The sequence below is a fragment of the Mesoplodon bidens genome (assembly GCF_964165515.1).
Source record: "Mesoplodon bidens genome assembly, chromosome: 1".
In the NCBI taxonomy this organism is placed as follows: Eukaryota; Metazoa; Chordata; class Mammalia; order Artiodactyla; family Ziphiidae; genus Mesoplodon; species Mesoplodon bidens.
In genome coordinates, this window is record NC_138176.1 from 1,484,723 (window position 1) to 1,502,934 (window position 18,212).

At 47.3% G+C, this 18,212-nt stretch overlaps 1 protein-coding gene across 2 annotated transcripts in view; it reads right to left on the reverse strand.

Annotated features, from left to right (window-relative positions):
• Positions 1 to 18,212, reverse strand: part of PPP2R2D (protein phosphatase 2 regulatory subunit Bdelta) — a 44,494-nt gene that overhangs the window by 12,073 nt on the left and 14,209 nt on the right. Inside the window, exons 3-5 of one of the 2 annotated variants that reach the window (XM_081226125.1) lie at positions 6,001 to 6,098; positions 1,978 to 2,143; positions 1,458 to 1,570 (exon numbers count right to left, since the gene is read on the reverse strand). In XM_081226125.1, coding sequence (XP_081082251.1) covers positions 1,458 to 1,570; positions 1,978 to 2,143; positions 6,001 to 6,098 — 377 coding nt within the window. The remainder of the gene's footprint in view (positions 1 to 1,457; positions 1,571 to 1,977; positions 2,144 to 6,000; positions 6,099 to 18,212) is intronic. The other variant, XM_081226126.1, reaches the window with a different exon arrangement.

Genomic DNA, 18,212 nt, shown 5'->3' on the forward strand with positions numbered 1-18,212 from the left:
GGATCAGAACATCTTGGTTCAAATTAGGGTTTAGATTTGAGCAAATTACACAGCTTTCTTGGCCTCAACTCCCTGGAAACAGGGCAATACCGCTGGCCTCCAAGTTCCCACCCCGCCCTTCTCCTCGGCAGTGCTTACCTGTTACACCCACTGTGCTCCTGGCGGGAGCACCCCTGCACGCTGGGCTGCGACTCCGTGCTGCGCGCCTGCTGCCCCAGCACCTGCGTGCGCGCGGCCAGTGGAGCACGGGGAAAGAGATCGAAACCCACCACACGCACCCTGCGCCGGGGCCCTGCAGGGCGTGGGATGGGGAGCTTCCTGCAATTCCCTGCCCTCCTCTGTAGCTCCTCAGCTACTAATACAATGTGTCCACTCACTAGGTCTTCACCTGATAGATCGCACTTCCACATAGGTTTTAAACCTCTCTGAAAAACCAACCAACTGGCCAACAGCTTTCTAATGAACCAGGCGGTCGGTTCGGGGAGCGCCTCTGAGTCACCGCTGGTCTCCGCTGCGGCCCGGCCCATCGGCAGCACCCTGGGGTCTTACCAGGGCGCATCTGGGCAGGATTCAAGCTTGTTTAACCTCCTTCTCATACTCCATTTAATTAAAGGCACCACCCCAGGACACTAGATTTTAAGTTGTACTCAATTTCATAGATGTTAAAATGTGAAAAAAAATCGAGGTATTAGAATTGATAAAACACAGTCATTTCATACTGTACCTAGGGGCACCAAAGAGGGAGTGAAGAATTTATTTAAAAAAAAGAAAAAGAAGAAGTAATGCTGCTCATGGATTGATGCGCAAGGAATTCTGGTCAGAATCTGCCTTAGCTAACTCAGAGGAAATCCAGTGAAGGCCATCCTGCTGGTCCACAGGTCATCTCTCAATCTGCAACCCACGCTGCTTCCTCCAGGGAAGTGTGCTGAGTTCCATCTGCTCCAACCCCACCAATGTGCTACTCTGAACCTTCAGAGTGAAAGGCAGTGGGTGTATTTAGAAGGATTTGTTATGGAATTAAACCAGAGTCTTTTCTTTAGTATGTGACTTTTTTTTTTTTTTTTTCTGTATGCGGGCCCCTCACTGTTGTGGCCTCTCCCGTCGCGGAGCACAGGCTCCGGACGCGCAGCCCCAGCGGCCATGGCTCACGAACCCAGCCGCTCTGCGGCACGTGGGATCCTCCCGGACCGGGGCGCGAACCCGCGTCCCCTGCATCGGCAGGCGGACTCTCAACCACTGCGCCACCAGGGAAGCCCGACTTTTTTGTTTCTGTGAGAATACGAGGACCCCCATTTTAACAAGTATACATAAAAATGATTACAAATAACTTTCCAGATCAAGAAGACAGACCCCACAGTATTTCTATTTAACAGTATTCTCTAAACAGATGACTTAAGCATCATTACTGATTAATTTATGACAAGTATTGGCTAGTTGAAAGAAAATGTGACGTATACCCGTAGTGCCGTGATTCTAAATGGATCTCGAAGTCGTCCATCTTCATCTTTTAAGTTATAGCCTTCTGCTCTTTTATCCCGTTCACTTATTTTCCATAATTTAATAGTTTTATCTGAAAATAAAAACCTCATTCTCCATATTAAAAGAAAAACCATACACCATGCACCACTATTAGTTGAGTATCATACAAGAAAACTCTGTGGTTCTATGCTGGTTTATAAGCTAGGAGTATTTGAACATTAGTACTTCCAGTTGTATATGAACATTCTGTTTCCTACAATAAGTAAAGATGTAGAAACGTCTGCAGAGTTGAGAAATGTAATACTGCGAGTGTGTGTGTGTTTGCATACTTCGAGTTTTCAACCTGAGTTTTCTTCCTGCCTACCTAGTAGTTTACCCTCCCCCAAAGTTTAAAGCAGAGATAACCTCCAGAAGGGTTAAAATCAAAAAGAATCTACACACAGAAAATTAAAAACACAGCCTTAACTCAAACGGCCGCATAAGGAAAAGAGCTCTTACCATTTGTAGAGAGCAGAAAATGCGCAGCAGTCTGCTGTGGTAACCACCTAATTTTATTAATTTTTTCTTCAATTTCTAGACTCTTCAAATAGTCAAACTCTGGTTCGTGACTTTGAAAGGTACTGTAAACGTTATATTCCCCCCTGGAATGAGGGCGGCTTTTATTCTGCAAGGAAACATGAAGCCATTTTAATGAACAAAGCACGGTGCAGAGAAACGTTCAGTTCTCCCAATTTGAATATCAAATGACCACACACATTTTTAAAAGTTAATAAAAATCCTGGGTCAAAAAGATGTCAAACAGATGACGCTCAGAATTACTTTGCTTGGAAGAAACAAATAAGAGAGTCGACTCCGCAGCTTCCTCTTCCACTTCCAGGCATCTGCTCTAGGGCGGGGTGTGGAGTCAAGCTTCCCTGCCAGTACGCTGGCTCTGGCTGCCTCTGCGCTACCAGGGCAGCTCTGAGAGGGGCCGAAGGGCCCACCGAGGCGGCAGCAGCTGCAATCTGGCCCCGTGAAGAGTCGGCTGGGCGGGCCCAAGCCCTCCAGGACTGAGCCACGGGGACGCACACCTCCCCGTCACCTGGGACAGCCAGCCAGCACACAGCCGCGCCGCCAGGGAAGGGGGCTGCCGATCGGCAGAGTCACAAATGAGCAGTTAGGCAAAGGAGCTAAGAGGGCAAATCCTGCGGCACGTGTAAGGGAAGCAAGCTGCGCAAACACACCCACAGTAAGATACCTCTTATGCAAAATTTTAACACACAGAGAACAATTCTACACATTGCAGTAAAAACAAAAGAACAAGCTATGGCCAACTCGGAGGAGGCAGAGGCATAATAAAAGAAGAGGCGGAAGTAACATGGCAAGATAGAACGGGGGAGGGGCACAGTGTGTGCTTCATCTGCACGCCCAGGGTTTCCTTTTCTAAAGGAATAAAAGCCTGAGTGGTGGGTTCGTAAGTGTATTTATATTAATCCCTGAAATCTTCTGCATGTCCAAAATGACATTTTCTATGAAATAGTAAATATGTCATAATTAAAACTCAAGGAGACCAGTATTTTAATTCTTGTTCTATAACCAGTATCTAAAATCTTATTAACACATTAGTGTGTGTGTCAAATAAAGTGAACTAAACGAATAACCTTCATGTCTAGATAGATGCCCCTTTACGTTTCTGAATCAAGATCATGTATTATGAGAAAAATCCCCCCAAACTACCTACATCTCTCTACTGCGCGGCCCTGGGAAGTAAGTGCTGCACGTCCTTGCGGTCAAGCATTCCTCAGCAGGACTGTGGAAAGCCCTATCCTGTGTCCCACGGGTGTGCTGGATTAGAGGCTTATGCTATTCACACTACTCTCCTGCTTCATGGCCCTCACGCTCTCTATGAAAAAGCCTAATACACCAACGGATACTTCTAACTCTCAAGTGAACAAGCCGAGATTGAAATATTTAAAAGGGAAAATCTGTGGAATCGGTCAGTCCCATGCTTTAGACACGAGTCTCCGAAAAAGCGCCCATCACAGCGCTGCCCGTCCTTCCCGGGCCACTCTCTCTGGGAACAGCGCCCTGTCTCTAATGCTGCCACTAACTGCCCTGATCTCTGCCCTCAACTCCTAAAACCCAAGGCCCCTGCTAACCCCCCGGCCTTGTCCTCCACCCCGAGACCTCGCATCAGCGCCTGAGGGCCTGTCCAGGGAGAGGGAGGAACGGGCCAGGTGAGAGGAAGGGACTCTGAGGAAGGCTGGCAGGGCACAGCAACTGGACTCTGAGCAGGAGAGTGGGGCGGAAGCGGCCGAGACTGCTGGTCCAGCTGCGGGGAGCACGGGGACGACGAGGGGAGGGAGGAGGTGGCCTCGCTTTGTTTGGGGACGTGCTGATTCCCAGTTACAGTTCTGATGTTACTGGATGGGCCATGCAGAGGGAAGGCATTCTGCAGAGGGGTGGGAGCCGTGGAGCCACGTCCACAGACTCTGCTCGCCCGATTGACACACTCGGGTCCCCTGGACAGAGGGCTCCACCACTAACATGGAAAAAAAGCTTGAAGATCACGCTGCCACCTAGTTTCCGACGGCTCCCCCTTGACCGAGCGTCCTCACCTTCCCCAGCCAAGCAGGGTGCTGCTCTATCCTCCAGAACCTCTTCGCTTCACTGATTCTAAAACACATATTTGGACGCCTCTGAAAGCTTTCTGAAGTTTCTAATCGAGAGCTGCTGCAGTTTAACAGGCAGCAGCCTCATCCCAGTGGTGCTGCGATATCATCAACTGTCTCTCTGATGATGGATGAAGGCAGAGTCTCACCCACACTGGAAACACTCACGGCCACAATGAGGATTACACAGCAAGGAAGGTGGGATACAAAACCGCTTTTTATATCAACCAAAATACGAAGAAAAAGATGGGGAAAAAAGCTGCCCGGGATTTATGAAGTTACAGTTGGTCGGGTTTATCAAATTTAAACAACTTTAGGGACCTGCTACTGTACAAATCTGTAGCACCATTGACTTAATACATCTTCACTGAACACAATATGATAAGCTTCTCAAAACTACAATACTTAACACATTTTATAGCAAGATGCTTGAGTTTTATCATAATCTTTCATACTTGAAGCTAGCATATTTTTAGGTTTAAACAATGACCCCCCAAAACAAGAAAAAACTTCATTTTCTATAAGGACATCATTCAAATGGCAGACTTCACAGAGCTAAAAGTGAACTCTTAAATTTAAGATAGCTATGGTTAAGTAATCTGTTAAATAATCCTTCTGCTAAAAGTATTATTCAAACACTGCCACCGACTTTTACTTCTGTTGAAAAGGGTAAAGTATACAGTTCTTTTTAAGTAGCATCGTGATGATCCACCTCCAAGATTATAATTATAATCTAATTATAAACTTATCAAATTGTCTGTGAAGATTTAGAAAGATTCATGATAACATATATGATATGCACAAAAGAATTCTCACCATCCCGAACCAGAAAAAATACAATTAAAAATGTTTTAATCAACATTGGAGCTGCAACAGGCATATTTTAACCAGGAGATGTTGGGGGCCCAGGGCTTGCCCCCTACAGATGCCACCAAGTGTCCCTCTGCAGTGCAGGGCTGGCACTCCCTGCCACAAGGAAGGGAGCAAGGGCCCACCCGCCTTGACACCAGAGTTGTTTTACCACAAGAAGTTAGAGGGCAGAATTTGGAGATGAAAACAACTGCACGCTGACCAGCTAGGAAGCAGGCGGGAAGGGCACTCTGTCGGGAAAAGGCAAGGCGGGCGCCTCACGGAACCCCCGGGCCTGGCCGTGCTGAGGCTCCCGCTTGGGGCACCCGCACAGCAGAGCCTCATCCTGCCTTACTGGGCACTCGGCGAGGCCCGCTTGCCAGAAACGAGAGACGACAGGGGCTGGCAAGGCCTGGCGATAGCTCCCATTCTACTCTTAAGTGTAACTGACAAAGTAGCGCTCCTCTCCCCTTTTCCCCCAGACGGGAGGGACCTAATAGCCAGTGTTCGTGAGTGAGGCTCATCTGTGGCTCCTCCAAGGCCTGCGTTCTGAGGCCCTGGCCCTCGAGGGTGCAGCCAGTGCTGCGGGGCACTCAGAGTGCCCGTACCAGCCAGCAGACCCCGGGGCTGGAGGCCAGCACCTCCGTGGCTGGTGAAGGGGTTTCATTCGCTCCGGGATGCGAGCAGACAGATCCAGAACCCCACCAGCCTACACCCTTCACTTGGTCCGCCCCACCACCTGTGACAACCTGGGGCGGGGAAAGGACTCTCCGCCCGCCCTACAGATGAGGGGGGCACTGGGGGCTTAACTGGGACTTGGGGGCTGTACGTCCCTGAGTGGAAACACAGGTCTTCTCGTTCGCCCCGAGATAATTTCTGAAAGAAGATGCTACATGGTGAATGTGATATAATGGAATCAAATGAAATGAGACACTGAGAAAATAATTGTGCTTCCTTCCTTATAAGTGGTATGAGAAGTGCTGAATGATTTCACTTGGTTTGTGGACTGTAAATTACTGACCTCTTGTTCCCGCTGAAAAATAACCACTCTGCCGCCCTTGTCTCCTGTTGCAAGAAGATCTCCAGAGTGACTAAATTCCACAGTTGAGATGACATCAGCTGTCAAACAACAGAAGCAATTTACCAGTTTATGATTCTGAAAGGAGTTGTAATAAATATTTGAAAAACCAATAAAAAGGATCAAAAGAAAGGTACACACATATAAAATTTCCTCCAAGGATAAAGCAAAATTCTCAGGGGAAACTTATAATTACCAAGCAGCCACTTCTTGGTTCTGGCGCCCAGAGCCCATGTGGATTTATGGGTCACTGATCCAATGCCTGGTCCCTGGCACACCAGCATTTATCTAGACTGGGTTGTCTTGATATAAGGTATAGGGTAGAAATTTAGGAAATTAATTTTGAGAAAAAACAAAAACAGATAAAAGTTGGCTCTAGAAGACTGCTGCCTAACTTTATAATGCATGCCTGAGTTACCTTTAAAAATAAACCTGATTCTTACATTACATTAACACGGTGACTGGTTGGCTTCTGTACAAAATACCACTACAGACAGTACAAGTTCTAGCTTACTGTCTGGGTGAAGTCACTGCCATTGATAAGGATGACAGCGTTACCTAGTGAGACACTGCTGGTCAGACACCGAGATTTCTACACCATCAACACCAAGATCTGGACATCAGCTCACATGGGGTAAAGGCCACAAGGTACAAAAACGAAGTCAAGCCTGGAAAAGTCTCAGGTGTCCTAAGGTTAATACTTCAGGAAGAGGAAACGGATCTGGATTTATGACACAGACTACTGAATCAGGAAGAATATCCCAGGCTGGGCTTTAGGGGAAAACCACTTTCTCCATAGTTCAGGTTTGCTGAGCACTAAGAATCAGACAAAGGTATGGGTCTGGTCTCCCAAGGGGCTGCTGTGAGCTTGGGAGCTGCCGCAGAAAATCTCCTCTCTGGCTGCTCCGAGGAAGGGATGGATCACTACAGACCCGTCCCCGCTGCCGGGGCCCCGGCTCAAAGGGCATATCCTACCAGCAACTGAGACTGACCTCTCTGGGGTGCCAAGTGTTTACACACAAATAGCACTAAACAGCTGTTATAAACGACCTACCTACTAATGAGAAATGGACCACAAAGTTGAAACTACTTGAAGAATGCTTCCGGAAAGTGGTCATAATATACTGCAATTCTTAAAGGTCTGCACATACATTTATCTGTTAATATACGATATCCCTACTACAAAATAAGTTCTTACTGCATTGGTATGGTTTATTGACATTTAAGAGCACACCGAATTCTACTGCCTGGGATTTCTTTTTTTTTTTTTTTCCTTAAATCTTCAGTAAGCCTTGGGGAAAGGATTAGGCTTCTTGTTAGAAGTGTCCCTTTTTAAATTAAATTACCTGAAATAACCGAATTTGCTTAAATGAAACTAAAATATTCTGTACTGGACTAAAAGGAACTAAAAATTTATGTCATTTATACCCAGGGGGCGCACAATATAATTAATGGTATTCTAGCTCTGTCAGTGATTTTCTTTCATTCACTCATTCATTTATGGCTGCGTTAGGTCTTTGTTGCTGCACGCGGGCTTTCTCCAGTTGTGGCGAGCAGGGGCTACTCCGTTGCCGTGTGTGGGCTTCTCATTGCGGTGGCTTCTCTTGTTGCGGAGCACGGGCTCCAGAGCGCAGGCTCAGTAGTTGTGGCGCATGGGCTTAGTTGCTCCGCGGCATGTGGGATCTTCCCAGACCAGGGCTCGAACCCGTGTCCCCTGCGCTGGCAGGAGGATTCCTAACTACAGCGTCACCAGGAAGTCCCTGTCAGTGATTTTCAAACTTCATTAAAAGGGAGTGAATCTTTTAAGAAAAACTGCATGACTGCCAGTGGTGGGAAATTATTTTCATTAGGCTACGTAAATAAGTACGAACCTAAAATTAGAAATACCCTCTGTAGGATTTAAAAGAGCTCTAAAATCAAAATAAACAAACTAAATACTAAAATGGCACAACCAATAACATTTAAATCACCAGCATGATTTGGATGGGTATTACTGATGCCACAGCATACACGTGGTCCCGATTGAGGGCACCCAGTTGGGCATTTCAAAAGCACCACGGACCGCGCACTGACTCGGTTCTGCCCCTTGCTCTGCCCCAGGGCCCCACGGCTCCTCGCGTGGCGAGAGCGCAGTGCCTCCGCGAAGGCACAAAGACCGGCGATGACGCCCTGTGCTGCAGGGTGGCCGCCTGGAGGATGCGAACACCATGAGAAGGCCCAGCAGCCCCTGAGGAGCATCTGGGACTTGCAGTCAAGCGTGGGGGCAGGGCACAGGGGCCCCCCACCCCAAGGCATCGGGAGGAGATGGGAAAGGCGTCCTCTGCCAGGCCGCCAGTGTGGGCGGGCTTCCCTAAGCGCTGTGGACGACGGTGGGGGCGTCTAAGTGTGCATCCACGGCCTGGGGCAGGCGCCCTGCCAGATGCTGGGCACCGAGGTGGCAGGAAGTCTGTCTGCTCTGCTGAACTGCTGGGTCCCCAAGCCGGGCCCCGTCCGGTCAGGCAGGAGCACACAGCTACTCCCACTTCTGGTTTCCCAAACGCTGGCTGCCAGGAGTGGATCGTTTCCACAAGGGTTCCTCTCCAAAACACCAAAGCCCGAGAGAAAAGGCCTCAAGATTCAATCACCTGAGGTCCTTAAAGAAATGGCCAACCACAGGAAAGCCCTCCAGCTGAAAAGCCCACCTGCTCACAGACCTGCCTCTCTGCTCCACAGTGGCTCCACTTAAACAAGAACCAAGAGCTCAGGGTCGAAAGACGTGTGAGAGAAAACGTCACAACAAAGAAGGCACGTGGAGGGAAGAGGGACAGCGCACCAACAAAAGATCAAAGAAACGACAGCTACCGCCGGCAGGGAGCTCATCCCTAAGGAGAGCGGTGACGTCAGAATGTGGGCCCAGCGCTTGCTGAGGTGCCAGGTGCTCCTTGAGGAACGCACTCGCCTGGACTAACCCAGGGAGCCTCACCACCGCCTACGGGGCAGGCGCTGGGCACGTTATCTGCATCCCACAGTGCATCCAGCGGGGTCCTTAGAAGACAGCAGCATGCCACGAGAAAGGAAAAACAAGGAAGTGCTCCTGGAAATTCAAAGGGTAATAATAATAATTTAACAACTCAGGACCTCTTCCAAAGGGTAAAACAAAAAGACAAAGAAGTGGACAATTGGAAAGAAAAGATAATGAGAGGATAGGTTGAGGTGGCCCATCACCCAGTTACCAAGTTCCAGAAAGATGACAGAAAAAAGGAAGGGAAAAATCATCAAAGGAGTAAGACAGGCGTTCCCGTAAACAGCAGCAAGTACATTCCCAGGCTGACAGGCCACAAGGCGGGCCCAGCACAATGAACGAACAGACCCGGCCCAAGGCCCATCTCTCTGAAATGTAAAACACCAAGGATAAAAGGGAGATTCCAAAATTCTCCAGAGGAAACAAACAGGTCACACACAAGAGGAATCAGCTGGCATCCCACAGGAGGCAGGAGAATGGTGAATGGAAGACCATCTACCCTCAAATTCTGAGAAGAAAACATTTTCAACCTAAAATTCTAAACCTAGACAAATTTTCAAACCAGTTTGAGGGAGGAGTAGAGATGTTTTCAAACATGCAAAGAGTAAAAACAACGAAATCCCGTTATCAGGAAACCACTGGAAGATGCAATGTGGCAAAATGAGAATAAACCAAGAGGAAGGAAGATGGGGATCTGACATCTCAACAACGGTGAAGAGGGTCCCAAGACTGGAGCCACGCGGCCAACAGGCCTGGAGAGAACAGTCCAGCCGGAAGGAGACTGCGGCCAGGCGAGGTCATCTGGGGAAAGGAGAGAAGGGCTCGGGATTACCTGCTGGGTTTGGGTAAAGTCACTGCTCGGTACCTGACAGATCTGCTGAAGTGACTGTTCTTTAAAAAAGCACTGAAGACAGGAACTAAGCATATGAGAAAATTAGGCAATCCTTATTAGCTCTAGACAAAATGAAAACTTGTATGAGAACGAAAATGTACGCTTTAGTTCCATGATGAACAATATTTACAAAGTCAGCACAATACTGATGTAACCAGGACTCGCAAGAGAATTCTCTTAAAGCCTCTCTTTAGGAGAGGAGGGGAGGACGTGTGGGTGGAAGGTGATGTTAGCACAAAAGCTAAATCATCAGTTACCACTAACAGGAAGTCAGTACTTACCGTTCAAACTCACAGATCAAAAGCTAGCAGTGTCTGACATTCCTCAGAGGCTGCTAGGGATGCTGGCAGGGGGCAGTTGGTAAGGAAAGAGGCACTGGATGTCAGACACCATGACTGCGACACAAGGAGGCAGGGACAAGGAATGGGGAGGGGAGGACTCGAAGGGGAAATGTAGTCACTGGGGTTTTTAAAGGACAGAGGATATAAAGTCATGTCCGTGTGCCACGGGCATGATGTGGCCGCGGGGGCAGAAGCGGATGGTGCAGGAGCGAGGACAGGATTACAGGACGAGCAGGCAGGGACAGAGACGCAGAGCGCGAGCGGGGTGGGGGGTGGGGCTGCCAGAAGGAAGGAGCAGGGACACCTGCACCTGGGGAGGAGGTCGCGGTGCGCACGGCACATATGTGGCAGGCTGTGAACCTGAGCTTGGGACGATGAGAGTGCGACCGACTATCTCTTTTTTCTGTGAGGTATGAGAGGAGATGCACCTGCTAAGAGTCAAAGGCCATCTGGGAGAACACATGAAGGAGGTCTTCTCAGAAAGTCAGGAGTGACCGCACTAGGGAAACGCAGGTCTGTCTCATAACATCAATGCCCATGTGAGATTTGAGGGCGGCAGTTTTCTAAATCCAGCAAACGTCCTGAATGACTACTATAAGCCGGCGCTGCACGGGCACAGGGGACACAACGAACAAGGCCACGCCCCTGCCCTCCCGGCATGCACACTTCTGTGAATGAATAATAAGCAGCACAGCTCCCGCAGCCACGTGTTTCCACCCCGCCCAGGGACTTGGGTGTAGGCTGAGAGCAGGCAGATGCCCGGTTCAACCAGGTTTGGGGTTTTGCCAGGAGTATGAACCCAGGGGCTGAGAGAGGCAAGAAGGTTAAGGGCGAGCCAGAAGGAACACAGCGTTGGCCCCCGGAACCCGGCTGAGGGGAGGGGGCACAGCAGGGAGAGGGGTGAGGGGCAGGGGCAGACAGTGCTGAGGAAGGTGCAGTGGGGGCAGGAGCCCAGCTGAGCCGGAAGCACGGGAGGGAGGCAGAAGCCCAGGGGAGAAGCACCTTAAACTAAGATTGCAGAGGTGGTTCAGCTGGTGACGACCAGGACGCACCGGGTTAGGGACTAGCTCAGACGGGGCAGCACCGAGGAGATCCAGAACCACGCCACTGGATCCCAGAGCGCAGAACCACGGACAGATCACTTACACACATACAAAGCCACAGAAATGAAGGAAGACAGGCAGCTGTGGCGGCAGATTCTGGGGGGCAGTATACAGGTGTTTGTTATATTATTCTTGTACTTTTCCAAGTTTTTAAGCTTTTCAAAACAAAAACATACAGATGTGAGTATTCCATTTCCTCTACTTTCATCAGTCTCACTGCCACTGTCTTACGTCCAAAGTGACCATAATCTCTGGCTGAATTATTGTGACAGCCTCCTAACGCCGCCCCCCCCAACCTTGCCCCTTCGAGTCCAATCTCCATAAGGCAGATGGAGGGATGCGTTTAAAGGAATAAGTCACGTTACCACCCTGCTTAAAACCCTATCAATACTCAACTTTCACAATCAAAATGATCCCACAACAACAATTAGATGGGCGATGCAGTTTCCAGCAGTTTGTTTCATCTTCTCCCCCACCGCTTCTCCTCTAGTTCAAGATGTGCAGGGCTATTTAAACACCACCTCCCAGCCTGTGATCACAGTGTGTTCCTGATACGGAACACAGCTCTGCGGACCTGCACAGCCATCAGCAGGATTACTGTCTGCACGTCCCTCATGAGACCACTACCCCCCTCCCTCACTACTAGGAACTGCATTAGGATCAGTCCCAGCAGGTGGTCACTGTTAAAATGTCATCTACTCTCCACTAAGGTATCAAAACTAATCCTAGGCCAATAAAATAGGAAATGGCGTTCAACCTCTTAAGCCGTCAGGGAAAGAAGGCAAGGAAAAACCATACTGAGACACCACTACATGCCCAGGGAAATGGCTGAAACTAAAGACTGCTCCATGTGTTCGCAAGGACAGGGAACAACAGGAACTCTCACACACCACCTGTGGGAGTGAAAACTGGCAACAGCCACAAAAGCTAAACGTCCACACACCCTAGGACCCAGAAATCTCACTCTAGGTGCACAGCCGCCAGAAACATACGTGTACCATTAAAGCACTTACAAGAATGTTCACAGTAGCACGTTTGCAAGAGAAACGACTCAAATGTCCCTCAACAGCAGAAAGGATGCATAAATTGTGGACCGTTCACATGGCGGAGTACCACACAGCAGTGGAAGTGAGCAAACAACCACTGCACACACAATACGGATTAGTTTCATGAAGAAAATACTAAGGAGTACTTACACCACGATCCTATTTATATTAAGTTCAGAAACAGGGGAATGGAATCCATAATGTCAGCAGCTGGGCTGGAATAGGGCTGCGGGCAAGGGTTAGGTGCTTTCTTGATCTGGGTCATTTCCAAGGATGTCTGCATTTGTGAACACCGCTGTGCTGCACACTTGGGCATCTCCCTGTGTCCTGTTTACTTCTATCCATCTTCTCCGCATTTGGTCCCGTGCTTCCCCAGCCTGACTCGAGAGTCCACCCTCCCCAAGCCTCTCTCTGTCTACAGCCTCGCCCTCTCCCTGGAACGCTCCCTCCATCTTCTTGCTCTGAGACATGCCGACCCCCGAGCTCCCCCAAAGCCCCCTCCGGTGGCGGCTGTCCGCTCCCCAACGCCCGCTCACAGATTTTCGTCTGATGCTCCCAGACCACTGATTTCCCCCTACTTCACAACACCCCCTTCACACCTTTTCCTCTCAAACTTCCAGCACCTCAGCCACCCACACTTCACTTTCTGTTAATAATTCTGTATTATTTCTCTGAAAAACAGAAATGCCCAGAAGAGACCGTCCACACACACCCACGAACAAATACAGCACCTGCGGGGACTGACCCCCCTTCCCTGTGGCAACGGCAGGAGCCGCTGCTTCGAGCTGGGACCCACCAAAGCAGGAGGCCCTATGCTCCTCCGTCAATCGTCCCTCTTCTCCCCTCTAATAGACCGCTCCCATTTTCAAACAGGAGCGCTGCAATCTCTCAGCTTAAGGAAAAAAGCGGCCCACCCTCCTCTGGCCTCTGCCGCACCTGGTCCTCCTGAAGCCGAGGCAGCCGGCTCCCTGCCCTCACTGCCTTCCGCTCTCTCCCGAGCCCCTCTAAGGACTGTCTGCTCCCACCACGTGGCAAGTGCACCTGTTTCAACCCACCCAGCTCCTCTGCCACCATCACCAAGCCAGTCAACTTTCCCCGTGCATGAACGTGTAAGACGTGAACCGAGGGTGTGGCCATTTATCTCAGGCTCCCTTGCTCCTGTCAGAGTGGCATGCAGCCACATATTATATGATTTCATTTAAATGAAATGTGCAGAACAGGCAAATCCATAGAAACAGAAAGTAGGTTAGTGGTTGCCAGGAGGTGGGGGAGGAAAGATTGAGAAGGGACTGCTAGTGAGTTTCTTTTGGGAGTGATGAAAATGTTCTAAAATTAGCTAGTGGTGATGGCTGCACAACTCTGTGAACATACTAAAAACACTGAACTGAACTGTACATTTTAAAAGGATGAGTTTCATGCTATGTGAATTATATCTCAATAAAGCTGTTTTTTGAAAGTACACCATAAAATGATTGGATCAAGTCATTAAAAGGTCTTCTCGACTTGTAACATTTCTCGGTTATATTCTAAAAGTAGACTACATTATTTCAAGTTTTTCTAAACAAAACCCTGCTATGAATTTTTCAACAAAAACACTATTTTAAATCCCCCTTCCATTTAAACCTAAAGATCCCTTGCTTTTGGTTTTGTTCTGTTTTTTTGGTTACTTCTTGCAAAGCATGTGCATAAGGAGATAAAGGCAGCAGAAGGATATGGTGAATCTTTTATTGTTGTTTATCAGGAAAATTAGTGTTTACATCATTCCCTAACTAGATGTCTTACCTAATGACGTTCAGCAGACTTCAAAACTTAGGAAACCACATTTAACTTGTTATTAAAATTAAAGCCCACTGGAAAATTAATCACCCTTTTCAAGGAAAATCCAATTCATACAGAATATTCCATTCTATTCCTCCCACCACATGTTAAAAATTAGAAAGTTTTAACCCAAAAGGCTACCTGACTGTCTGTCTTAACCTTTCTCCCACACTTGAATTACAGCTAGGAGATTTTATGCTTAATTTCATGCTTAGTAATTCTTTCGGTAAATTAGAACTGGGTGGTCCACGGCAGAAGCCTGATCCAAAGCAAGCCAAAGCACTCTATAACTATGAAGGTCAGGGCAATGTCTCTGTAACACAATCATCAACATACTTACTAGGCTCTTTTGAAAATTAAAAAGCAGCATCTTGCCCTAAAATGATTCCAGCCCACCTCTGCACACTGCATCTGGAGCAATTTTTATTTTTAAACACAAATGCGATCGTGCTATTTTCCCACTAAGACACATCACGTGAATCCCTACTGCCCTTAGGAGAAAGATCAAAATCCTCATTCTCTTCTCCCCTTTCCTTTCTATGGTCTGATCACCCAGGCCTCTTTCAGGTTCCTGAACTGCTCATAATTCTTCCTGTTTCAAGCCCTCCTCCACGTTCTACTCTGCCTGGACCATGCCTCCCATCCCTCAACCCAGTCCATGCCCATCCATCCTTCACTTTGAGCTCAAAGGGCCACTGCCCAGGGAACCCCCTTGACTCCTTCTGCAGCCCTCATCACAATGGCAATTAACTAGCTAACTGCTTCCATCCTAGGACCACGTCTATGTCTGTTGAAGAGCAGTGCTTTGCTCAGGGCACCTTCCACACCATGGATGGATGCACAAGAAGCAAGAATGAGGAGGTCAATGTTCACTTGTTGCCTCGGGTCACTAACTATTCTCAGCAGTTTTTACTTTCAGCCCCTCTCCCTGCTGCATGCCTAGACATGTAACAACACACAGCTCCTCCCTGGATTTCAGACTCAGTCAAACTAGCAAGAAGACAGTGACTAGTATTTTTGTCATCTACAGTAAAAAGGTCATTAACTTGAGGAATTGGTACCAAAAGAAGAATAACCTCTGTCTAAATCTGAACCTAGTCCATCACATTAGAAAAACAAGGCTGCTAATGTTTCTCCTCAAATGCCAACTTTTGTTAGCATCTGTTAGGAACACACACCGCCCTGAGATTCTTCCTTATAACTAAGTACAAAGTTAACTACATTTAAACACACATGAAAGAACTCACAGATATCTAAGTTAGAGAAACCCTAAAATAGGCAAGGTTATCAAGTAAGTGAGAACTTTACCAGGTGAATGATAAAACAAGTCAGAGTTTACCAAACTTTAAGCAATTATCTACCCCAACTTTGTGATTTTTTACTATAGAAAAAACTTGTAACAAGCTATTTTTTTTGCGGTATGCGGGCCTCTCACTGTTGTGGCCTCTCCCGTTGCGGAGCACAGGCTCCGGACGCGCAGGCTCAGCGGCCATGGCTCACGGGCCCAGCCGCTCCGCGGCATGTGGGATCTTCCCAGACTGGGGCACGAACCCGTGTCCCCTGCACTGGCAGGCGGACTCTCAACCACTGCACCAACAGGGAAGCCCGTAACAAGCTATTTTTGACCAGTAATTTCACTCAATGCATATAAATAATCCAATTTCCAAATACCTTTTCAGGAATGCATTTATTGTTTAAGGGTAAAAATTTAAAAAGTACATTCAACGACCAAAAACAACATAAAAAATGAGGTTAGAAATGTATTATTTCTATTTCAAAAAATCCGTATCTAATTCTGCCATAAAATGGAATGAAATTCTGATACATTCAAGAGAATGAGAAGACAAGCTACAGACTGGGGGAAAACATTTGCAAAAGACACATCTGATAAAGAACTGGTATCCAAATATACAAAAGAACTCTTAAAACTCAACAATAAGAAAACAACCCAATTACAAAATGTGCAAAAGACCTTAACAGACACCTCACCAAATAAGATATACACATGGCAAACAAGCATATGAAAAGATGCTCCACAGCATATGTCATCAGGAAAATGTAAAGTAACACACAATAGCGCTACACACCTATTAGAATGGTCAAACTCCAAAACCACGGACAACACCAAGTGCTAGAGAGGGTGCGGAGTGGCAGGAACTCCGTTACATCACTGGTGGGAACGCAAAGCAGTGTGGCCACTTCAGGAGACAGCTTGACAACTTCTAACAAAAATAAACGTCCTCTTACCATACGGTCCACCCAGCAACTTTGTTCCTTGCTATTTACCCAAAGAGTGGAAAATGTACATCCACACAAAAACCTGCACACAAATGTTTGTAGCAGCTGTATTCATAACTGCCAAAACCTGGAACAGCCAAGATGTCCTTCCGTAGGTGAAGGGGTTAATAAACTGTGGTCCATCCAGACACTGGAATATTATTCAGTGTACAAAGAAACGAGCCACCAAGCCATGAAAGGCAGGGAAGAACTTTAAGTGCTTATTACAAAGTGAAAGAAGCCAATCTGAAAAGGCTGCCTACTGTATGATTCCAACTCTATGACATTCTGGAAAAGGCAGAACCATGGAGACAGAAATAAAAAACAATCAGTGGTTGCTGGTGGGGGGGGAGGAAGGGAGGGGTGAACAGGCTGAGCAAAGAGGAGTTTGAGGGCAGGGAAGCGACTCTGTATGAGACTATACTGATGGAGACGTGTCATTACACATTTGTGCAAACCCACAGAATGTACAACATCAAGAGTGAACCCTGAGGTCGACTATGGACTATGGGTGATGATGATGTGCCCATCTTGGCTCTCTGACTGCAACACATGTAACATGCTGTTACCGCAGGGGGTGTTGACGGTGGGGGAGGTTGAAGGGGGGGTGTGGTATATGGGCAATTGCTGTACCTTTCTCTTAATTTCGCTGTGAACCTAAAATAGCTCCAGAACAATAAAATCTTTAAAAAATTCTGATACATGCTACAACTTGGGTAGATCTTGAAAACATTATTTGTAGTGAAATAAACCAGATACAGATGGACCAATATTGTATAATTCCAGTTTTATATGCAGTTCCTGGAATAGGAAAATACACAGAAAGTAGAACAGAGATTACCAGGGGCTGCAGGGAGGAGAGAAGAGGGAGTTGTTATGTAACAGGTGTGGAGTTTTTGTTGGAGATGATGAAGAAGTTTTGGGTAGAGGTAGTGGTGGTCACACAATATTGTGAATGTAATTAATGCCACTGAGCTGTACACGTAGGAATAATTAAAATGATCAATATTAAGCTATGTATAGTTTATCACAATTTAAAAAAATTCACAAACCTTAAAAAAAAAAAAGCCAATTCCACGTTAGCTTGAGTGTTATTTTTTTCTCTTATAGGTCAAATGAAACAAGGAGATGCAACCTCAGGAGCCAAGTCTGAAAGGTGAGGGCACCTGTTCTCCCTAAACCCAGCCTGCCCTCTGCCGGCCACCACCAGGCCTGCAGAGCCAGCAACCCAAAGGTAAATTTTTTTTTTTGGCCGTGCCACACACAGCTTGTGGGATTTTAGTTTCCCGACCAGGGATTGAACCTGGGCCCTTCCCTGGGCCCTCAACAGTGAGAGTGCAGAGTCCTAACCACTAGACCACTAGGGAATTCCCCCAAAGGTAAACTTTCAATGGATTTCTAAAACAACAATTCATACAATTATATTATTTTACTTAGGAACACATTTTACCCTGAACAGTACTTTAAAAGGCACACAGAAAGTCCTAAGTGGATAATTTCATAATTCCAATCAATTTCTCCTTTTCCTGCTGAATTCTACTGTGCTTTAATGGACATTAAGTAAACTGAGAATGGTTAAAATAAAGATTTTTTGCATTCTCTCATTTTCAGATTGTTATCACTACTACATACCTGAACATAACCAGGGCTTGATGGCAGAAAAAAAATCAATGATCA